This window comes from Pelodiscus sinensis, chromosome 11 (assembly GCF_049634645.1).
Source record: "Pelodiscus sinensis isolate JC-2024 chromosome 11, ASM4963464v1, whole genome shotgun sequence".
NCBI classification, from domain to species: Eukaryota; Metazoa; Chordata; order Testudines; family Trionychidae; genus Pelodiscus; species Pelodiscus sinensis.
This window is the reverse complement of record NC_134721.1, coordinates 36,296,323-36,320,632: the sequence shown is the minus strand read 5'-3', so window position 1 is coordinate 36,320,632 and position 24,310 is coordinate 36,296,323. Positions and strand designations below refer to the sequence as shown.

General features: G+C 48.8%; 1 protein-coding gene across 6 annotated transcripts in view; it reads right to left on the bottom strand.

Moving 5' to 3' along the window:
* The window catches only part of TOP6BL (TOP6B like initiator of meiotic double strand breaks), a 76,414-nt gene that overhangs the window by 24,882 nt on the left and 27,222 nt on the right, over nt 1-24,310 (bottom strand). For all 6 annotated transcript variants that reach the window (XM_075939267.1, XM_075939266.1, XM_075939262.1 and 3 more), the window contains exons 8-10: nt 10,017-10,222; nt 7,288-7,434; nt 482-628 (exon numbers count right to left, since the gene is read on the bottom strand). In XM_075939267.1, coding sequence (XP_075795382.1) covers nt 482-628; nt 7,288-7,434; nt 10,017-10,222 — 500 coding nt within the window. The remainder of the gene's footprint in view (nt 1-481; nt 629-7,287; nt 7,435-10,016; nt 10,223-24,310) is intronic.

The following is a 24,310-nucleotide window of genomic DNA, read 5'->3' as shown; positions in this document are numbered from 1 at the left end:
AATCCATTATTATTTATGTTGCAGGGTTGCCCAGAGGATCCAACCATGACCAGGTCCCCATTGTATCAGATGCTGCACCCAACCTGAGGTCCTGTCCCTCCAGGTGCTGCACAAGGCCCGCAACAGCAACAGGGCTCTCTCATGTTCTCTGTAGCATAGTGCCTAATAGCACTTCTCTATGGTCTGTGTAGCATCCACCATGCTGGTGACTCCCATGTCTTTTGGAGTCTGTGCAGTGCCTGCCTTGGCTGGGGCCCTACCTCAGAAGGGTCTGTGCAGCACCTGGCACCCTGGGACACTGATCTCAGTCAAGGTCTGTGCAGATCTTGACACAACAGAGTCCCTGATCTTGGTTGGAGCTCTAGGAACTAATACTAAAATACAACTCTGCCATTTTGGTTTCCAGCCTCTAGGGGGAGACAAGCCCACACATTGGACTGGCACGTTACCTTAGAAAACAGTCAAGGGATTTTACACATACAGAAATCATAAGAGGGCTTATCTTGAAACTGGTCCGAGTAGTGGAGAAAGAGGAAGAGCAACAGGGTCTGTTCCCAAGTGTCTGGATCATCTTCTTGGCTTCCACGGTCCCAGTGAAGTTTATATCTGACGTCTGGGCTCACTTGATCTGTGGGGGCAATAGAATATCAAGCAGCATATTGATACAAAGAAATATGGCCAATGCTGCCATCTTTAACCAGGCAAGTTGCTTCATGATGTCAGTGTTGCAGGGTGGCACTTAGCACCCATGATTTCCCACAGCTGAGATCCTACTTTGGCTGTACTGTGGTAGTACCAGTAGGCCAGCACCCCCATTCTGCTGAGCGCTGTCCAAACATAAAGAGATAGTCCTTGCCTCAAAGAGCTAAGAGTCTATAGCCAGGTCTACACTCTGCTTTCCTCCTGCTAAAAGCAATGCCAAGGTGTGATTTTTTAAAACAGATCTAGTCATACTGTGACAGCTCCTAGTGTGACTGCAGTTATACCACGATAAAGGTGCCTTATCCTGGTACAATTTAGGGAATAGCTATCCTGGCCTAAAGCACATTTGTGCCAGCATAACTGTGTCCACATTAGGGGACTGCTCCACTTTAGCCACCTAGGCACAGTTAAAGCAGCACAACTTGGATGAGCAGATAGAGCCTTAATGTTAGATTATAGGCCCCAGCAGAATTAAACTACCACACAGAAAGAGCAGAGGGAACCAATCAAATGTTTCCAATCTGCACACTCAGCTCACCAGCTGCAGAGCCCTGGGGAATGTTTTGCAGTGTACAGCAAAGGGGACCGAACAGGTGGAAGGACAGCAAGGTGGCTTTGAGGATGTTCATAGGTGATTCCCACCAAAGGCAGAATGGGGGAAGTGCCAAAGTGCATGCTGGGAAATGTTTCAAGTGGGCGATGATGACTTGCATGGTTTCCTCAGCATGTTAGGAGAGGGGCATTTAGGAAAATCCTCTAGACGTGAAAGTAAGGGGATGCGCCCCGGTGTGCAGCTCCGGTAAGAGTGGGCTGCACTTTGGCAAGAGCCAGTTGGGGCGCCCTCCTCTGAAGGAAGCAGGCAAGCAATTTAAAGGGGCCAACAGGGAGCATGCTGTAAGGGAGGTGCACACACTCCTAAGCAGGCTGCTGGGAGGGGATCCCATCTGGCCACAGTGCCCGGCCCCACTCCTGCCAGGGAGGAGGAGCGGGGTGCAGAATCAGCCCATCCAGCTGGGCTGCAGAAACACAGCCCCAGCTTGGTTTGCTGCAGAAGGGGCTGGTGGCAGCCCTACTCCTCTGGGAGGGGGAGAGATGTGGCAGAATTGGCCTCTGTTTAGCCATGGTTGTGGCCACAGCTGCGGCAGCCTGGCCCCAGCCCCAATTCTGGGGCAGGCCCATGGTCTGGCTCCCATGTGGCCAAGGCCCCACTCCTGCTGCAATGGCCTGGCCCCAGCTTCATGCCTGCTGGGCCCTGGGGTAGGCGCTGCAGCCATGGCTACAGTCACCTGGCTCTGGAATAAGCCCTGGTCTGCTCCCCATCTGCTGTGGGAGTAACTGGTGGCAGCCCCATATGGCCATTGTGGCCTGACCCAGGCCCGCTTCTGTGTGGTGCAGGTAGGAAGAGATGAGGAATTGGCTGCAGTGGCTTGGCCTGGGCCAGGTAAGTTAACTCACTACCTCCACCACAACCTCTTACCTCCTGCATCCCCCTACACCCCAACCCCAAGGGCACCATTTTGGGTGCATAGGAAGGGCAGCAGTTGTACACTCCAGGTTGCGGCTAGCTTTTCACTTCCCTTCACCAGCCAGGTGTAAGAGGAATGCCCTAAGGATGTTAAATATCGGTTAATTTACTAGTCAAGTAGTCGATGGAATTTCCACATTCCTTCTCTGAAACGTACAAGAGCCCCAGCGGGGGCTTTTGTGCATTTCATAGTTAGAACTTCATGTGCAGCCCGGGCCAGCGGAAAGTCCTGCTGACTCTGGCTTGTCGTGCTTTGAGTGATCCCGGATAGCACGCAGCGCGCCAGCTTTGAAATGTACAAGAGTCCCCAGCTGCGGCATTTCAAAGTGGCAGTGCCGCACTGAGCCTGGGATCAGCTGTGTGGCGCTGCCCCTTCAAAACGCCACCACAGCATTTGAAGGGCTCCATGCAGCACTGCCACTTTGAAGTACTCTCTCTTTCCCCCCTCTTTGCTGCCTCTATCTGTCAAAGGCAGCAAAGGGGGTGGGGGAAGCGATTAGTCGATTGGACTATCTGATAAATAGTTGCTTATTGCAGGGCTACTGTTTGCTTGCGGCCCGCAGTGTGGTTTGGGTTTACATGGGGCTCAACATGCGACTCATGGGTGAGAGCCAAAACAAAAAAGTAGTCAATATAATGGACTTCTGTAGCTATGCATTTTAGCAGTTAAATTCCTGGACTGTCATTGCTCATTAAAAGTGCTGTCATATGGGTGAAAATTGGATAAATATTGCATATCATTAATATCAGCAGAACGGACTTAAATGGGGCCTGCATGTTGTATAGTCTTGCCTCATGGCTGGCCTTACCATGAGGCGAACTGAGGCGGCCACCTCAGGTGCCAGACTGTAGGGGGGCACCTCTAGGACCCAGAGTGTAGAAAATTGTGTCTGTTGGTGGTGCATATGTATTCTCTCTGCAGTACCATGAGAGAAGTAGAACAGGAAAAAGGCAGAATTGAGACCTTTCAAAGTTTTGGCCCAAGTGAGGGGCTATGGGGGTGTCATTTGGGCTCCCCGCCTCAGGTGCCAAAAGTGTCTTGCCTTAACCTTTGTATTCATGCCCGTCAGTGTGAAAGAAGCTATTTGCATATATTTGCATATATATTTGCATGTATATGTAGCCACATTTAAGTTGTGGCCCTCAGCATGTGCTATGAGTATCACTGTGGTCCCCAGGGTTTCCAAAGTTGAATAGGCTTGGCTTATCAGATAGTTGACTAATCCTTAACATCCTTAGAATGCACAGAATGCAAGCACTTTCTCCTCACTCCCTTAGCATCCAGGGAATGGGATGAAAAGCTAGCTGCGTCCCGGAGCACAGGTTGCTTCCCCCACTATGCAACAAAATGGCGCCCTTGCCCAATCCCCTGTCCTGAGCCCTTCATGCACTCCAGCCCTGACTCCTGCATCTTCCCCATACATAGCTCAGCATCCTGCAACCCCATCATCCATCTGCTCTGAGCCCCCCACACTCCACCCCACACTTAAATTTCTTACAGGTACTGCTGTATTGCAACACCCCTCAATGATCAGGGGTTATGATCAGGGCCGGCGTTAGGCCGATTCGTCCAATTCCCCCAAATCGAGCCCCGCGCCCTGAACCCGGAAGCATGGGCAGCGAGTTATATGGGCTTGTGGTGCCTGTGCTGCTCCAATATTCAGAGCCGGGGGCCCTGCTCCACCAATATGTGGAGCTGGGTCTCTCCCCCGGCCCTGCCTGGAGTGGGCCCCAGTCCCCTTGTGCAGCCTCCCACCCCGGCCCCAGCCCATCCATGCCATGTGCAGCTTTAAGTCTGGCTCCCCCTCGCTGGGGCACGCTACCATGTGCGGAGTTCCCAGGTGAGCAGGGATATGCCTGGGCGTGATGTGATGTCACAGCCCAGGACTTTAAAACTGCTTGGTGCCACGTTGTGCCACACGGCCTAGCTCCGGGTTCGGAGTCCGGGGACTTCTAGGGCCCAAGCGCAGCCTCTGGCCCCGCAAAGTGGAAGGCAGAAGGTAAGGTAAGAGGAGGAGGAGGGGGAGGAAGGGGCCTGTGAGGAGGGGGAAAGGGCAGATAGGGGAAGGGGCTTGTGTGGAAGGGGAGGGGGAATATAGGGAAGTGGTAGGAGAGGAAGGGGCTTGTGTGGAGGGGGAGGGGGAAGAAAGGGGAAAGCACCAAGAGACAGGGTTGAGGAGAGACAAATGCCAGGGGGCCAAGTGCAGACAATGAAGGAAAGGGCAGGAAGGGAGGTGTCAGTGGGAGGGGGGACAGAGTGATGCTGTGAGAGAAGAGGGTAAGGGCATTGGGAGCTAGAGGGGGGAGGGGAGGTGCTGGGAGAAGGCTTGAAAGAAGGGGTGGACATGATAAAGGTGGGGATGGAACAAGTTGTGTGAGGGCACAGAGGGGCATGAGGAGAATGGGGGCAGAGAGTGGTGAGGGGGTGGGCATCAGGGAAAAAGAGGGCAAAGGGGGCAGGGGCAGTGAGGGAAGGGGGAGGCACCAGGAGGGTGCAGGGCTAAGGGAAGGTGCAGGTGCAGGTGCAGGTGCCAGGGAATTCTGGGGTGAAGCAGGAGGGCAGACACCTGCAGGGGAGGGACCAGCACCAGAGGAGAGAGGCAGGGCAGGTGTGTAGAGGGAGGTGTTAGAAGAGGGGATGAGGAGGGATAGCTCACATGATCAGAGTGGGGCTACTGGAGGAGTGGGCACAGGGGGCAGAGAAGGGCTGGTGGAGGGCAGCAGGTCACAGGAAGGCTGAGGGCAGTGAGAAGGACAGGAGTCAGGACAGTAGAGGAGGGTAAGGAGTTGGGGGGCAGCAGGCACCATGAGAGCTGATGGAGCAAGGGGAGGAGACATGGCAGGAGAGAAAAGATAAAGGTATATAAAATATTTATTAATAACTTGGGTGCCACAGTGGCACATCCAAACAGATCATATGAACTCAGTACTGGTGCACAACACAATTCATTCTGCTCATGGGAGGAAACCCTTAGGCTATGTCTACACTGGTGGTTTCTTGCGCAAGAACATTTTGTGCAAGGGTGCTTGTGCAATAAATCTTGTGCAAGAACACGTCCCCACTGCCATGTGTGAGCTGTGCTTTTGTGCAAGAGCATCCATGGCAGCGTGGACGCTCTCTTGCGCAAGAAAGCTCTGATGGCCATTTTAGCCATCCACACTGCCCTCTTGCGCAAGAGAGCTTACACCTGTTAGAAAAGAGCGTAGTTCTTGTGCAAGACACCCTCTCTTACCACGCTGTACTGTAAGAGCAGGCAGACAGTGTGGATATTCTGTACGGCTGTACTTGCGCAAGAAGCCGTGAGAGTAGACATAGCCTTAGAGGGAACATTTCCCGCAGCCTCTCCGCCTCCGAGTTAATGTCACACACATTGGGTTAATGTAATTGCGGGATGGTTGCATGAGGGGGGTTTGGTGGGGGCCAAACTAATCCCTGTTGGTAGGAGGATGGTGGGAAAAGTCCTTAAAGAGGGATGACATGACACCTTTTACTTCTGGTCATGTGTCCATCTTGCCCTGAGCATGTTACCTCCAGAGGCATGGTTAATGGGAGTCAGGGGGTGTGGCTAATGGGGGTCAGGGCATGGTTAACAGGGATCAGGGTGTGGCTAATGGGGTACCACCAAAAATTATACAAACCTGCCACCCCTGTCCGGAAGTGTGCCGGGCGCACTGCAGGAGGAGGCGTCAGCCCCGGAGGAGGAGTGCGGCAGTTGCCTGCACTGCAGAAGGTGTGAGTTTAGCACAGGGTTTCCCTGCACCATGGGGCAGGGGGTGTTAGCTACCTCCGGGGCTTTGCGGGGGAGGTAGCTGGGGATTTTTTGTGTGCGGTATTTTTTTTTGTTTTTGCTCAACCAAAAAAATTTCTGGGCCTCCTGTTGAAACTTTTGTGTGTGGTGTGTGGGGTGGGGTGGGGGGGTTGGCCCAACCAAAATTGCTGTGCGGCCCCGTCGAAATTGTTCGAATTGGGCCCCACACTTTCTAAAGCCGGCCCTGGTTATGATAGTACAGTACCTGTACGAAATTTGTTATTTTCACTCCTATCTGGTACTCATTTAGGTACCTAAAAGAACTTTGGGATCTTGCTGCCAGGTGGGCTTCTCAGTGGTACAAAATAGCATGATGGAGAAAGAAGGGCTCTAATAATGGTCACTGGGTATTTTTGCTGTTTAGTAGCATAATGCTACCTGGAGGCACTATTGAAGATCTGGGACCCATCATGCTGGGTGTTTCACATACCCCTACTGAGACTATGTTCCTTGTCATGCCAGGCCCCACACAGATACACAAAAAAGAGTCCCTGCCCCCCAAAAGGACAGGGGAACCAGAGCCAGCAGGAGGAAAGAGACTTGCCCAAGGTCCACAGCAGGAGACAGGAATCCTGAGTCCCATTCTTGTGCCTGCTTCTCTAGGCCCTCCACTTCACTCCCTAGCATTCATTGCCCCTTGAGAGTATGTCTGTCTGCAACAAAGTCCTGCAGCAGTAAGTCTGAGTCCAGGTCACCTGCCCAAGTTTGTGGTAAGGGGCCAAAACTAGTGTAGACTGACTCAGGTGAGATCTGCCCCATCACCAAGTTTTGCAGACCAAGTCTGAACAGCTGCACTGCTATTTTTAGCTCTGTGGTGCAAGCCCCACAAGCTCCAGTCAATTGAGCCATGATCTGAGACTTGCTGCCATAGGAGGTTTTTTTTGCAGTTTAGATGCATCTTCCATCTCTTCTCTTTCTTTACCACTGGCCATCCTGCTAAACTGACATAACACTATTGGAGTCAGCTGGGTCAGATTTTGCCACAAAATCACGAGTTCAAGTCTGTGTGGATCTTTTGTGACAAGTCAGAAAGGGCATGGCTGGATTTTCACATGCTTGTCCTGTTGGCAGCAGACAAATTCTGATTTGTCTTGAGATCTGCACCAACCATGCTGGGAAGCTCTTACTATGCATATGTATAACACTCAGCATGAAGAGAAGCTCATTCTCAATTGGGATCTGTGAAGCACCCAGGGCAACAGTTGGGGATCTTTAGATTCTGAGAAGGCTGCAAGCTCTACACTATAGCACCTTCTTCCTGTCCTGGATCGGAGTCCAGTGTTGCGCTATAGTTGTATTTCTCCCATTCTGCTAAGTTTGATGGGTCACTGAAGAACAAAGATGATTTCCCCTTTCCATAGAATGATATGGGCAGCCCTGTGGGGTCATAGAAAAATAAGTATTGCTGGATAAGGAAAAAAACAATGTGAGGCTTAAAGGCAAAGAAATATGAGTGCAACAAACATGCTTTCCTCTCCTGCAAGTCAGAATCTCTAGCATTCAATACTCTCTTGCAGTGTACGTTGGAGGCTTCCCCTTATAAAGATGTATACTTTCCCGCTGATTTTTCAGTCTCAGTATTCTTAGGTGCTACAAGGTACTAGGGACATTAAATACTGATTAATTGAATAGTCAAGTAACCTCACAAATTCTTATTGGTTGTCAACTACAGGGCGTCCCCGCTACACATCCAAGATACATTAAAAAAATGTGGATGTATAGTGAAAAGATATAAAGCGGGGAATTTTTTTCCCATGGCTGATATCTATTTGCATGAATTGGTCTTTTTTTTTTTTTTTTTTTTTGCACAACAGAAGAGCAGGGAACGGGAGGACTTAAAACAGAATACCGTATATTCCGGCGTACAAGACGACCTCTGATGTTAAAAAACATCCCCCAAAAATCGGGGGTCGTCTTGTACGCCGGGTATACATCCCAGGCGTGCCTGGGATGCCCCGCCGCCGGAGCCCCTCCGCGGCTTTGAAAGCCTCGGGGGAAGCCGGCGGCGGGGCATCCCAGGCGCGCCCGGGCTGCCCCCCGCCGGCTTCGCCCGAGGCTTTCAAAGCCGTGGAGGGGCTCCGGCGGGGGGCAGCCCAGGCGTGCCTGGGATGCCCCGCCGCCGGCTTCCCCTGAGGCTTTCAAAGCTGCTGCGGCTTTGCTCCCGATGCCTCTGGTCTGCTGGGGACCATCTCCAGCAGACCAGGGACACCGGGAGCAAAGGAGGCGGAGGGGCGCTGGGGTATAAGATGAAACCCTATCTTTTAATTAAAAAAATAGGGGGTCGTCTTATACGCCCAGTCACCCTATACGCCGGAAAATACGGTAGTTCCCACAAGCGTCAACGACACTAGTGCTGAACCAACGTATACCGAGGCGACTTATAGCAGGGATGCCCTGTATTCTATAGTCCCTAGGGGTGGGGCCAGCAGCCAGTGTGCTCTGGCCTCACTTCTGAGGAACCCCCTGCCACTCCACACTGCTGCCTCTGTATCAGGCAGTTTAAAAACTAGCTTCCCTTGTGGACTGTCTGCCTGTCACCCTGAGCTGCTGCCTCTGATAAAGGTGGCAGCAGCCACTGTCTGAGGGGAGTCTGAGCTCCCAGACATGACATGAGCCAGAACTGAGCTGGGCTGCCTGCCTGCCTTGGTCCTAATACTTGGTCCTAATACTTTAAACGCAGAGCCATAGCAGGGGTAGGTCCCAGACCCATCGCAAGCCAGGACTGAGCTGGGCTGCTGGCCTGCCTGCTAAAAAATTTACCAGCAGGGACGGGGGTGGGAAATGCATGTAGTCTATAGCAATAATCTATAAGGTTTTGCTTATCGGTTAATCAACTACACTATTATATCCCTACAAGGTACAGCAATTTCCAGCAGCAGAGTGATTTTAGAGCAGTGAGGGGCAGCCTAGGCTAGTGAGTGGGCCGTATGAGTGGGCTTCAAGATGACTATAACCAAGACAGTCTCCTGGGATAGAATTGTTTTGCTAACTGTACTTGTGTACCTAGAATTTGCAGTGTGTGCCAAATGAACTGTAGCAGTACTTTGATTGGATGCAGAAGGAGTGCATGGCTCTTGTAGTCAATGTTGTGAGCAATCAGCATGCACATCACTTCACATGCCTTTGCTTTACATGTGTGTCACGTTTGTAATACCAGTAGGAAAAAAGCTACATGGATGAAAACCAGCAGAATCTTGCAACCTTGTGCATAGGCAACAGTAAATAGAATGTCTCATGGGCCACACATAGAATCCCAATGGGCTGCATGTGGCCCTTAGGCTGCAGGTTGCCCACCACTATTTTGGAGACTTACTGGCCCTTTACATTATAGTGGATGTTAAAGCCAAAAGGACAATTCTTACTTCTTTATCTGACCTGCTGCAAAGAACATGAGAGTTTTCACCCAGCACATTTTCTCAGTGGCAACTTATTCGTTGTGGCTGCATCCACAGGTCAGTGCCTTTCAGAATCAATGAGACAAGAGCTAAAACTGACTCCTTGGTTCATTAACTGGTAAAAATTTCAATAGGAGAAAATGGCCCGTGAACCTGTCTGAGAGGAAGAACACAGCACTGGAGAGGGCTCTAACGTGAGATTCAGGAAACACATGTTCAAGTCCTTGCTCTGCCATAGATGTGCTGGGTGATCATGGCAAGTCACTAGCCTTTCTGTTTTCCAGCCTTATAGGGGGGAATAATAGCACTGTCCTGCCTCCTGGAGGATTGGGAGGATAAATACAGTAAGGGTATCAGGTGCTGACTGGATTGGTGGGGGCCAAATAGCATCTTGGACAAATACAAAGGCCTGATGCTCAGCACAGAGTTACCGGCTCGATTACTCTCAGCTATGTTGGTTCCTGAGGATAGTGACTCTTGTTTTGAGCATCCATCTGTGGTCCAATTCACCTCAATGTAGCAGGCCCATGACCCCCTGAATCCCTGGTCAACCCCGTGTGGAAATATTTCTTCTGGTAAAGGATATGGAGACAGCAGCTATCTTAGCAGGCTGGTTGGGAAACAGCTTCAGGCAGGGGCACAGCGCTGCAGCCGGTATGAATTCCAGCTCCCCAGTGAAGCCAGTTTCAGCCACTTCGTGGGGAATCAGGAGGTTGACAGTCCTGCCCAGCACAGGATGGATTTTGTCACAAAGAAAGTTAGAACCACAGGACACCAAGCTATCCACAACCCTACATGGGACAGAAATAAACAAAAGGAAATAAGAACAGAAATGACTGGTGCCACAGATCAGACTGATGACCCATCTGCTCTGGTATCTGGTTTCTAGCTATCACCAGACCAGGAGCAATGATGTAGCTATTATTATTCATTTTACACTAATACCTGCAGTGCCAAGTGCTGTGCAGGATCCTATACTGAGACCGAGCACCGTAACATAAAGGGTGCCACACAGATCCTGATCAAGATGGAAAAGTTCTATTTTTTCCTACAGGATCCATATCACATTTGGTATCTGGGCAGTGCCCAGCAGAACAGACTCTTGATCTCAGTTGGGCTGTGTACAGCACCCAGCACAAGGGGAGGCCCCAATCTTAGGCAGAGTCTGTGCAGCACCTGGCACAAGTGGTGAGGCAATCTTATTAGTGCCGCTGGAGTGATACTGGAACACAAATAACTGTCATCTGAACTGCATTCTCTCAGGAAGATGGATTGCGGCAGCAAGACTCCTCTCATCCCTGCAGGCAGAACAGTGCACACTCCTTAAAAGGCACTTTCTCTATAATGAAACTCCAACTTGGCTGCTTTCATAGGATGCAATGCTCACTGCATTCCCTGCAGGCAGGGAGGCAACTGTTTCCCATACTCACATAGTTTGGGCAGAGCATGAGCAGTTCTGCATTAAGCACAGACAGGTCTGGGCCTGAGCATAAAACCACTTACATCCATGAGCACTTAGATGTCAGAGGGCCTCACATGGGTAAAGCTAAGCATATGCAACATTAAGAGCCCTCCACAGGAAGCCATTTATAATCAAAACAACAACTTTATCAAACCCATAAGCTGATGAACAACAGATGCTATTATTCATATACACCACTAGATGGCAAACTTGATGTACAGTATGTACTGACTGGGACTTACTGCTTGGTTGAGGAAGGTTTCATGTACATTTTCTGTCAAAACATGTGTAGCTGAAATCAAAATATTTTTGTGACAGCATGTCAATTTCATTGACATTTTTATGGGATTCTTGTTTCATTCCAACAAAACATTTCATTTTGATATAGTAAATATGTAATTTTGACATTATCATTTTGATTAATTTTGTTCCACTACTGTATTAAAGTATTAAATATATTCATATATAAAATACAAACATATACATGAAATGAATCAAAGCAATAAAGTCAAAATGGCATACCTTATGAGAATGAAACATTCTGACATTATAAAAAGAAACTGTTCGACATGATCCAAACAACCTGCTGATGGTCCTCAAGGGAAGGTTATTCACCCTGTGCAATAACTGGAATTCTTCGAGATGCTTATCCCCGTAGATGCTTCACTTTAAGGTGCGCCAGTGCCGCTGCACCCACCAGCCAGAGATTCTTGATAGCCGTGCCCCTGGCTGGCCGCACGCACGAGGCTCAGGCACAAGATGCCTGGAGTGTGTAATGTGCATGCGTGGACAGATGGCTCCTCAGTTCTTCTCTGATCAGGACCCAAACAGAATCCGAAGCAGAAGGGAGGAGGTTGGGTGGTGGAGCACCCACGGGGACAACCATCTGGAAGAACTCCAGTTACTGCACAGGATGAGTAACCTTCCCTTCTTCTTTGAGGAGTGTCCCAGTGTGTGCTCCACCTTCAGGTGACTACAGAGCAGTATCAGTGCTTGGAGGTGGGAACTTTGGAAGGCTTGTTTCGGCTACTGAAAGTACTAAGCAGCCAAATCAAGTGTGAGTGTCTGCACACAATTGGATGACATAGTGATGAGTGAAACTGTGAGTGGAAGCCCATGTGATTGCTCTGCAGATCTTGTCTGTGGGGATACTGCGGGGGAAGGCTGTGGAGGCAGCCATTGCCCTCATGGAATGGACATATACGGCCAAAGGAGGCTGTTTGTTGAATATCCCTGAGATCTCTCTGTGGAGGAGATGAGCAAGTGAGGCGTTTTGTGGAATAAGCATATTCGTTGCAAGTAAAAGGCCACCGCCCTGCAGACATTGAGGGTATGGAGAGCCCTTTCCCTGTTGTCACTATGAGATTTGGGGAAGAAGACAGGTAAGTAAACTGGTTCATTACAATGGAACGTGGTAAGGACTTTGGGAAGAAATTTAGGATGGGTCCTGAGAACCACCTTGTCCTTGTGGAAGACCATATAGGGCGGGTCGGTCATAAGCACGCCCAACTCTCCCACCTTTCATGTGACAGTAATAGCCATGAGGAAGGCCACCTTCGTGGATAGGTGGAGAAGGGAGCACATAGCCCGTTAATGCCCGTTAATGCCCTTAGCACAACGTTAAGGGCCCCATGTGGGGACTGGTTCTTTAGCTGGTGGGAATGTACTGTGCAAACCTCACAAGAAATCTCTTGATTGATGGATGAGTGAAAACCGAATGATCCTGTATGAGCAAGTGGAATGCAGATATGGCTGCAAGGTAGACTCTGAGGGTACGTCTAGACTACATGGTTCCGTCGACGGAGCCATATAAAATAGTTTACTCGGCATAGTCAAAGAAGCGGGGATTTAAATAATCCCCGCTTCATTAAAATAAAAATGGCTGCCACACTGTGCCGACAATCAGCTGATCCAGCACAGCGAGGCAGTCTAGATGCGGCAAGATCGACAATGGATGTACCTCTAGCATATGCATTTCCACTGATTCCTCTCATCCACAGAGTGATACTCAAAATAAAACAGGACAGAGCCAAAGTGATACTACTAGTGCCATGGTGGCCGAGGCAGACTTGGTATCCAGCTCTGTTACACATGGCCAGACATCCCCCACATCACTTCCCTCCTGTTCCATCATGCTCATGCAACAGAATGGGAAGATTCGCCACCCTGCCATCGAGTATCTTCACCTGCATGCATGCCTCCTTGCTGGCTAGCCATGACAGAGATCCAGTGTCCTCCGGAAGTTCAAACTATACTCATGAACAGATGCAGACCTGCAATGAGGAAAAACTATCATAAAAAATGGCAGCATTTCACTAGCTGGTGCTCCACTCGACACTGAACCCCCCCTCAGATGGACATCCCACTCATACTTACCTACTTATTGCACCTTCACAACTCCACTCTATCTCTCAGTTCTATCAGAGTATGTCTAGACTACATGGCTTTACTCGGCATAGTCAAAGAAGCGGGGATTTAAACAATCCCTGCTTCATTAAAATAAAAATGGCTGCCACGCTGTGCCGACAATCAGCTGATCTGGCACAGCGTGGCAATCTAGATGCAGCCATGCAGTTGGTCAAAGATGTGGTGCATGTATTTGGAAAGAAGCACCACATAGTTGGTGATGCGGAGCTGGAGGCTGGTGGAGGAGTATGATCTTTTGCCCATGGCATCAAGCCTCTTCCATTCCTTGTCATATGGAGTTGATCATATAGTCTGCTGCTTACCCTCTGGTTTGCCACCTCTACCACTACAGAGTTTGGTGAGGGGTGAGTGAAGAGAAATTCTGCACCCTTTGGGGCAACATATTTTCGGTCAAGCCTCTTTGATGTAGGTGGGATTGTCGCTGGGGTCTTCCAAGGAGCTTAGCTGGATCCATCAGCGCCTCATTCATGGGTATTGAGAGCCTAGTTTGTGCCAAGGTGTGAAGAATATTAGTTAGCTTGTGCTGTGTGTTGGGAGGAGTGGAGAGGGACATCTCCAGTTTGTCGGTTACCCTTTTAAATAGGTCTTGAAAGGCCTTGAAATTGTCCCCCGAACTTGTGAGTGATGGGGGCATAATTGTGTCTGCCGATGAGAATGGAGAAGAGTGTGTAGATGGGGGGAGTGGGAAGTTTGCTCCACCCCTTCAGAAAATTCAGACCTGTCTAGCAAGTGTAGGCTGGGAGGACAAGGTCTGGAAGATGAGTGGTACTGGCGCCCTGGTTGGGGAGGGGGTTGCTGTCTGAATGGAGCCCACGGGTCCAAATACGGCCAATCTGGAGGCATGAGTGGCGGTACCCACTGCTGTTGCCACTGGTGGGGCTGCATCAATTTAGGTGAGGAAGTCTTGGACACTCGAGCTTGAGGTAAGTCTTCCTCCTCAAAGTTACTAAACTGTGCTGACATAGCTGCAGGAGTGCCCAAAAAGGAAAATTTTGAGCTGGTTGGGGTGCCATCAGTGCCAAAGAGTGGGATTCCTGGCACCGAAGCTACTGATAACTCTGCTACTGTAGTCTTCTTCTTCTTTCAAATGTTGTGTTCAATGCTATATTTCTTTGTCAAAGTTGGACATCCAAGCTCTCCAGCCAGCGAACAGCGTCACTGGTTAGATTGTAGATATCCTCAAATGAGCCAGTGAATTTTCATGTTGGGCATTCCACAACAATGTGATGCAATTCTTAAGAATGAAAAACCACCAGATAGTGCCTCAAGCTACAGACCAATAGCGCTTCTTTCCAATACCAGTAAAGTAATGGAGCAAGCACTATTGGCTCATTTGTCTGCCACCATAGAGTCTGGGTTATTAAAAGACTAGGCTGGTTTTAGGGCAAGGCAGAAGTACATGCGACCAGGTGCTGGCCCTCACAACCACAATTGAAGCTGGCTACCAGGCAAAAATGAAGACTGGCATAGCTCTTGTCGATCTGTCAGCTGCACACGACACAGTGTGGTGCAAGGGACTACTATGCAAACTATCAAGGTTGATTCAGTGCCAGCCAACACTTCGGCTATTGACAGCAATGCTTGGCGATTGCTGGTTTCGTGTGCACCTCAATTATAGCATTAGTAGACCCAGAACACTGAATAATGGTCTCCCTCAGGGCTCTGTACTGGCACCATCGTTATTTAACATCTATGGGTATGTCTACACTACCACCCTAGTTCGAACTAGGGTGGTAATGTAGTCATACCGCACTTGCAAATGAAGCCCGGGATTTGAATTTCCCGGGCTTCATTTGCATAAGCCGGCCGGCGCCATTTTAAAATGCCGGCTCGTTCGAACCCCGTGCCGCGCGGCTACACGCGGCACGGGCTAGATAGTTCGAACTAGCAAGCCATTCCGCACTATCTGTACGCATCGTGGAACGATGCGTACAGATAGTGCGGAATGGCTTGCTAGTTCGAACTATCTAGCCCGTGCCGCGTGTAGCCGCGCGGCACGGGGTTCGAACGAGCCGGCATTTTAAAATGGCGCCGGCCGGCTTATGCAAATGAAGCCCGGGAAATTCAAATCCCGGGCTTCATTTGCAAGTGCGGTATGACTACATTACCACCCTAGTTCGAACTAGGGTGGTAGTGTAGACATACCCATAGATGTTAAATAACGATGGTGCCAGTACAGAGCCCTGAGGGAGACCATTATTCAGTGTTCTGGGTCTACTAATGCTATAATTGAGGTGCACACGAAACCAGCAATCGCCAAGCATTGCTGTCAATAGCCGAAGTGTTGGCTGGCACTGAATCAACCTTGATAGTTTGCATAGTAGTCCCTTGCACTATCTGTACGGGCTTCATTTGCAAGTGCGGTATGACTACATTACCCTGCTAGTTCGAACTAGCGGGGTAGTGTAGACATACCCTATCTTAGTGACATCCCAAAAACTGGCTCTGCAACGTTTATTTAAGCAGATGATATCGCACTGGCTGCACAATGGCAATCTTTCAAAACTGTCAGCCAGATGCTAACATCCGACCTACTGACCATATCTAACAATCTGCAGAAGTGGCGGCTCAAATCAAATCCAGACAAAACTGTGGTCACAGCTTTTCATCTAGACAACCGTAACACCACTGCAAAACTTGATGTTGCTTTCTGTGGGAAAAAGATTGCCCACAAGCCTCATCCCAAATACCTAGGCTTAACACTTGACCGTACGCTCTCCTTCCGATGCCATCTGGAACAAACAAAGGAGAAACTAAAGCCAAGGATCAACCTTCTAAGAAAACTTGCTGCAACCAGTTGGGAAGCTGGAGCACACACCTTGTGGATCTCAGTAATAGCCCTGGTGTATTCTGTTGCTGAATATTGCTCTCCTGTATGGTCAGAAAGCGCCCACACAAAGCTAGTTGACACTCAATTGAATAGTGCCATGAGAGTGATAACGGGAACTTTAAAGCCCACTGCCATAGAATGGTTACCGCCACTGGCAAACATTGCTCCACCAAGCATTCGTCAACAGGAGCAGAAATACAGACTATACCAACGTATCAATCAACCGCAGCAGCCAACCTCTTCCCATCCAGAAACACCTTGATCAGCCACCAACATTGTGTCTAAAATCCTGTAAGCCTCCCTGGCAGCGAGTGAAGGAAGTCACGGCCAATGTCAAGGAACTATGGTGAGCTGAATAGCAGCAAGTTGACATCCCAAAGAAACACCTTGTGTCGGATCCCACCACTGAGCAGAAAGGCTCCGATCTTTCCCGGAGACTGTTGTGCGTCCTGAACCGGCTTAGGACTAGTCAGGGCATGTGCGGTTATCTACTGCATAAGTGGACTTTGTCATTGTGGCTGTCCGCAAATTATGCTGCTGTAGTGAACTGAAATAAGAAAGGAGGTGGAGCCATCGATAGCACAGGGCACCGGGAGCATGTAACACGTAGGGCACCGGGAGCATGTTTAGCCCTTTTGAGCCATAAGCCGGTGCCGGCTGCTCAGCAGGCAGTGCGCATGCACCTGACAGTGCTGGCATGGAATGCAGTTTTGCTGGCACCCGCTTTTTCGGTGCCTGCATCTTAGCTGGTGCCGAAGCAGCGGCTTGATCAACTGGCCTCACTGTCCAGCTCTCTGAGGGGTGAGCCCTCTGCTTGCACTCTTGGCTTTTATGGGAGCCTGCACTAGAGTTTTTAATTGTCCCCCTTGGTAGTGTAGGGGGGCAGTATCAGGTTTTGCGCTCGTCAGTTTCCTCATCGAGGATGTAGACCCCGACGAAGTGTGAGACCTCTTCCTCGCTGAGGGAGATTTTCCCTTGGTGTTTGGTCTTGTAGGTGGAATAGCCCTTTCACTAGAATCTGCCCTTGGTGGACTATGCCTGAGGGGCGAGTTTGGAGAAGAGTCCGAGGGAGGTTTCAATGCTTTCTCCATTTGTAAAATGCGGAGTTGAAGCTGTCTGGCTCTCCTTGTGTGCTTGGTCAATTTCCTGCAATGTTGACAGTGCTCTGTATAGTGATCTTGGCCCAGGCAGTGGACATACAGAGAGTGGCCGTCTGCTACAGATATGGATAGACCACAGTCCAAACACCTTTTAAACCCAGGTGAGCCAGGCATGTCCTGAGTAATACACAGAAAGAAGGGCAACCGCTATCAAAGCGGAGCCGAGAGAAGTGACGAATAACACCGTCTGACAGAAAGCTCGGGGTTTTTTTCTTCTTAAGAAAGAAACAGCTGAATAACGTTGATAATAAGAAAAATAGCTAAAGGGAGTAATCAAAATAGGCTAAATAAAGAGAGATGAGTGTGTGAGAGCAATTTCTGAGCTGCGACAAGAATCTCCAACTGGTGGACACAGTGGCGCTGGTACACCTAAAGGTGGAGCAACCACGGGGATGTTCCTTGAAGAAGAACCAGAAGTTTTCTCTCATGGGAAATTTTAACATTTAGGCTTCTCATTTGGATTTGGAATGAGTTTCTTGCCCAGAAATATTAGCATTTCCTATGCCACATAAATTCTGGTTTCTGACCAGCTCTCTTCCTGTGTGCATGTGCATGTGCATGCACACACACACACACAAACAAACATACTGTTTTTTATATACAGCTCCTGTAGCATGCACAAGTGTTTAGAGGATAGGGCCCAGCAATCAATAAAGTACTTAAACAAGTGCTCAACTATAAGTGTGTACCTAAGTCCCATTGACTGCAATAGGATTTAAGCACATATTTAAGTACTGCTGATATTAATATTGTTAATATCAGCAGAACTGACTTATTTAAGTACTTTGCTGAATTGGAGCCTCCAAAGGGAGTACATTATTTTAGGAGCTGCACAAGGCTATGTGACTTAAAGCCTCATACAATTTTAGGCTGTTGTGACCCTTAAGGTTCATTATAAGGGATCTGATTGACTGGAAATGTCCTTTAGAGATAGGCTTTTAGCCTGAGCAGAGTTGAACACTGCTCCAGTGAACTCTGTCCTCTGTGCTGGAGAGAGGATGCATTCCTCTACATTTATCAGAAAGTCAGGGCCTTGAAAGGTGACTGCATAAGACGAATGTTGGACACCACCTGAGCCCTGGACTGACCCTTGATCAGGCAGTCATCTAGATAAGTGTAGACCTGCACCCCTAACTTCCACAGGAAGGCTGCCACTACTGCCTGACATTTTGCAAACACCAGTTGAGCTGCAGACAGGCTAAACGGGATGACCAGGAATTGATAGTGCGTGTTTTTCACTACAAATCTGAGGAACCTTTTGTGTCCTTGATATATTGACATATTAAAACATAATAGAACCTCAGAGTTACAATTACCAGTTACAAACCGATTAGTCAACCACACAGCTCATTTGGAACCAGAAGTATGCAATCAGGCAGCAGCAGAGACAAAAAAAAAAAAAAAAAAAAAAAAGGCAAAGCACATATGTAGAGAATCAACAAATATAGTGCTTTGGCCTCGTGACAGGGCATCCCAAGGACGAAACCAAGCAAGAGTCCTGAGCCAACAATAACAACATCTGCTCGAGTCAACGACCTTCGAGAATGCTGTGTTGGGGCTGTGAAAAAGCACAGTTTGTGAAAAAGCAGGATGTGGACTTTTGGGAAGTTGAGAGGGTATAAAGATAGTTGTAATCTTGCAATAAAATGATTTCGTGCTTGCACCAGCCAAAGTCCATGCCTTCATACACCACACACATACACGACAATACTGTGTTAAATGTACATTACTAAAAAAAAAGGGAAAGTAGCACTGTCTTCTGCATAGTAAAGTTTCAAAGCTGTACTAAGTCCATTTTTACTTGTAAACTTTTGAAAGAGTAACCATAACATTTTGTTCAGATTTATGAATATTTCAGGCCTATGAACTTCCTCCTGAGGTGTTCATAATTCTGAGGTTCATAATTCCTGAGATGTTCATAATTCTGAGACACTACTGTAGGCATCTCTTAAACTGAGGCCAGCGTACCAATCCCTGGGATCCAGAGAAGGGATAGTAAAAGTCAGGGTAGCCACGAGGAACTTTATTCTCTTGAGATATTTGTTGAGCTAATGCAGCTCTGAAATTGAGTTTGATACCTCCCTTGGCTTTTGGGAGTAAGTAGCAATGGAAGTAAAACCCCTTCCCTCTTAAATTCTATGGAACCCTTTCCATGTCTCTAATCCAAAGGAGAAATTGAACCTTCTGGGCCATAGATTCTTCCTGAGAGGGGTCCCTGAAGAGGGATGGAAAAGGAGAGTGGGAAGGAAGAGTAGAAATAAACTGGAGGATTTATCACACTTTCACTGCACAGCCTCCAGCCCCATCCTCAGTGGGGCTGTATGACCCAAACAAAAGATGCTGCAGCTGGCGGCAGGGTTGGGGGCAGTACAGCCACCCTGCTGGGAGAAGCTGCCAGCGTGGAGAGCTGTCTTCTGGGCACAACAAGATCATGCTCCTCTCCATTGGCTGCAGTGACTCTTGGGAATAGATCCCTGTGGCTCTACAGATCCTGATGTCTATCTGCAAATATCCACATCTGTGGATAGACATTTATATCTATGCAGGTCTTTACCCATTACTCAATGATCTGTGGTGGTACAGGACCATGCACTGAAGTGGGAAAGACAGTTTGTAAAAAAAAGGAGAAACATGGTCTGGCACCATGGAAACTCATATGGCAACCTCAGGCATCCTCCCAAAACACCTGTTTAGGTGTCTGGGTCAGGCAGGCATTGACCTCAAGGCAGAAAGGGGTAGTGATTATATCTAACCCCTGATTCTTCTGCAGATCCTGATGAGCAGCCAAGGCAGAGTGCCAGACAGCTGCTGGTGCCTATAGTGCTTCCTGAAAGTATTGGTGTGTACAATCCAAGGAGCCTTTTAACCATGAAGTTTTGCATCAGTTTTTTTTCCTGAAACAAGCAAAGCTCCTTTAAAAGGTAGCCCTGCAGTGTTTTCTGGACCTCCTGCAGGAGTATTGAGGACTGCAGCCACTAACTTCTGCACATGGCCACTGCCAAAGTCATGAACCTGGCTGCTGAGTCAGCCACATCCAAAAATATCCTTGTCACTGATTTTCTTCATCCACCTGTGAGAAATACTCTTATTTAGCCTCTTCTTAGAGCAGGTCCTTGAACTTCTTCATGGAGTCCCACACATTAAAATCCTACCTGCCCAGTAGTGCCTGCTGGTTTGCAATTCTGTGTTGTAACCTTCCAGAAGAATACATTTTTCTGCCAAACAAGTTTAATTTATTTGAGTCCTTTAATTTTGGAGTTGTAACCTGATGACTCAGTCTTTCTCTCTCATTGCCAGCAGATATGAGAAGGTTGGGGGGAATGGGCATACAGGAACTCATATGCCCTTTTTGATGTGGAGGGCAGAGATGTGGAGGTCTGCCCAACAGCCTTATCAGGGTCCATAATGGCCTCATTGAGAGGCAAGGCTATTTCTGAAGGGCCCAGAGCTGTTAAAATGTCAAATAGGCTATGAGAGAACATCTTCACTACTTTCACATGTATGCCCAGATTTAAGGCTACCCTCTTTAAAAAATCTTGAAGAGTTCAGAGACATCCAAAGAGAGGTGACATGAGATTGCTTCGTCGGGGAAGGAGGCCAGCACTGGCTGTGTAAGCTCTTCCTCCCTTTCTGCCTCTGCATGGTCCTGCTTTGCCAGGTCTTGCAGTCCAGTACCAGGCTTGGTACTAGAGTCTGGATTGTGCACTCCCTGATGGGATGATACCACGTTCCCTTCTGAGGCCACTGAATAGAAACACCTGGAATAAGCCCTGGAAAAGGGCCAACAGACCAGCCACTGACTTCTTGGCCATGCACTTGACTCCTTTGCCCAGGTCCATGGAAGGGTAGAAATGCCAGGGCGGAATAGTAGGAATGACTCCTTGGATAGGAGGAGTGAGACTTGACCTCTGTCTCCAATGATGATCAGTCTTTGTCCATGTGATGGATGGGAGTGTTACTTCCTGTAAAGGGTTAAACTCAGAGAATCCCTGAAAAAATCCAGAAAGTATTGGCAGGGAGCCAGGAGAGCCAATGGGAAGAAAGTGTTAAGATTTGACCTGAAAAACAGGTTGCCTGCTTCAATCTCCTTTGTACGAGAGAAGCAATAGGGGCTGTGAGAGAGACTGAATGAGGCTGAGATGCAGCAAAGAAATTTACAGCAATAGCCATGTTTCAGGCTATGTCTAGACTGCAAGCCTCTTTCAAAAGAGCCTCTTTCGAAAGAGAGCGTCTAGACTGCACGTTGAACTTTCGAAAAAGCGGCTTGCTTTTTCGAAAGAAAGCATCCAGTGAGTCTGGATGCTCTCTTTCGAAGAAGCCCTATTTACATTGAAGAACGCCTTCTTTCGAAAGAGGAACTTTCGAAAGAAGGCGTTCTTCCTCATGAAATGAGGTTTACCGCCATCGAAAGAAAAGCCGCGTTCTTTCGATTTAATTTCGAAAGAACGCGGCTTGAGTCTGGACGCAGGGGAAGTTTTTTCGGAAAAAGGCTACTTTTCCCGCAAAAACCCCTGAGTCTGGACACAGCCTCAGAGAGCAAAACCTTGAAGCAACAAATGTAAGTAGATAGGAAATGCTTAGTTAGTCACAACCAGATTAATTTCTTTTATTTCCTGGCTTGGAATTCCTTTGTGTCTGGATTATGTGCCTCCCCCATATAATGTAACTAAAGTTGAATCCCAGGGAAGTAATTCTCCATGTTTTAATCTGTTTTTCTCAGTTGCTCTATATCTAGCAATCAATTATGCTTTACCAAGTATATCTTTGTTTTGTTAATAAAATCATCTTTTTAAAGACTATGATCTGATTCTTGTGTCCTGGAAGGTAATAGGAGGTCTGAGTATGCAGGCCTAAGACCGAGGTCAGTTATCAAATATTATAGCTTGTTTTCCTTTTTTCAAGCTCTCTTGTGGTAAAAGAGCTTGGGGTACCCCACAGGAAGAAGTTCCCAAGTGAATTTTCCTGGGTTCAAAAAGAAAGTTGTCTTTTTTTAATCTGGAGTGGTGGCAGCAGGAAATCTGCAACCTTGGGGACTTTTTAAGCAGAAGCCTACAGAGGCAAGGTATTTTTGAAGTCTCTTGCGAGCCCCCCACCTTCTGCACTTGAAGTGCCAGAGTAGGGAACAGCCTTGACAATCCAGTAACCATGGTGGTGCAGTTCCTTGTAGTGGTGGAGACTGCTGTTGAGGTGGAGATGTCCACAATGGGGCAAGGATAACCAGTTTCCCTTTTGATTATACCTGAAGGCTTGGTACTGAACAATGATTGGAACCAATGGGTTCCCTCTTGATACCGGCACCAATTACACCAACCCTTGCATTGCTGATGATACTGGTACCATGTAGCCTACTAAGAGGGGCTCCTCCCCCCGCCAAGTCATTGGGCAGTTACTCTGCCTCACTGTACCCCTACTCAGTCTCTGCGGAGGAATCAGCTGTGCCACTAGTTCGGGGGTCTGGCCTATGGTCAGGACATGCCCAAAGTCAGTAAGTCTAGCCCTCCCACCAGTCTGGCCACAATAGTCCAGGGGCTCAGGCCTAGGGTTGGGCTGAGCCAACAGTAAATACACCAAGCCCACACACAGTGTAAGTGACAGTGGCTGAGGGAATCGGGGCTATGACTGGGCTGAGCCAGTAGTCACTAGGCCCAGGCCCTGGTTCAGAGCAGGGCCACAAACAAACAGCCAGGTCTCGTAGCTCTTGCAAAGAGCCAACAAACACGGGTGGTTGGTCTGAAACAGAGGAGGGAGGGAGGGAAAGACTGTCACCCAGGGGTTAGGTGGCAGGCGGGATGGAGCCCCACCTGCTCCACTTCATCCCAGCCCAGGGCCCTAACAGTGGCAGCTCCATCTACCACTGGGTCAGCAGGGATCCTACCCACAACATGCTGATTCAGTCACAGATTATACATCAGCCAGACTAAGGTCAGCTGTCCTTAGGCTACTTCCAGACTCCCCTCCAGGCTCACCTGGCTCCAATGCAGCTCCTCTGGGGCTCAAACCTCAGGCAGGATTGGCAGTTCCTCTAGATAGAAGTCCACCTGCAGGCCCAGTGGTCCTGGCCAGTCCTTGGTCTCTTCTAAATCCATGGCAGTCTTCCAGCTCGAGAGTTCAGAGCAGGTATCTGGCTCCTCTGGCAGCTAGGAGTTGACTAGGCTCCTGAGCTGGCCTTTTTTAGCTATAGCCAATCAGGTGATGGGATGGGTCTGGGCTCTGCCCAGCAGACCTCGTGGAGGCGCTCCTTCCTCTCCAGGTTAGTGGGCAGTCATGCCTCTGCCTCATACATACCAATAGCAAGAGAAGGTCTCTGGCAACAGCATCTGGTGTGGCTGGTATTGAGATAGCGTTAGTATCATGTTGTGCTGCAGATATAGATGGCTCACCTGGTACCAGACTCAGTGGTGCCTGTGTAGTGCTGGAATCAGTGATGCCAACTTCGGCAGTACAAAGACAAAGGAGTGCCTTGGTTTAGGTTGCACTCCATTTTGATTCCCATGCCTGGCACTGGGATAGTCCCCTCTCAGCTGACTGTTTCTTGTGCCTTTTGCTCAGTGCTGGGGCTAATGATTGATCTTTGGGACTCCAGTACGGTAGAAGAAGCATTACTTTCCCATATCAAGGCACTCAGTGTTGAATATGACTGGGCTGGCTCAGATGGAGGTCTTAGTGCTGCCTCCATGAACAAAAACTTCAGTTTGGCAACTTGGTCCTTCTTTGTGCAAGGCTTAAGATCTGGCAACAGTTCCCAATGTGAGCTTCTCCCAGGAATTTCAGGCAGCTTGAATGCATGTCACTCATGGGGATAGTCCTTTTACAGAAGTGTATAAAGCCTGGTGGCTGAGGCATGCCATGACACCAGAAAATAGACAGAATCTCTGCTAATATAGGAAGTCACAGAACTTCACTAAAATGGACTACAGCTCAGTTAGGGTACAAGAATACTGAGGCTGCGTCTACACTGCACACATTTGGTGCAAGAAATACGCAAATAAGGCGAAGCATG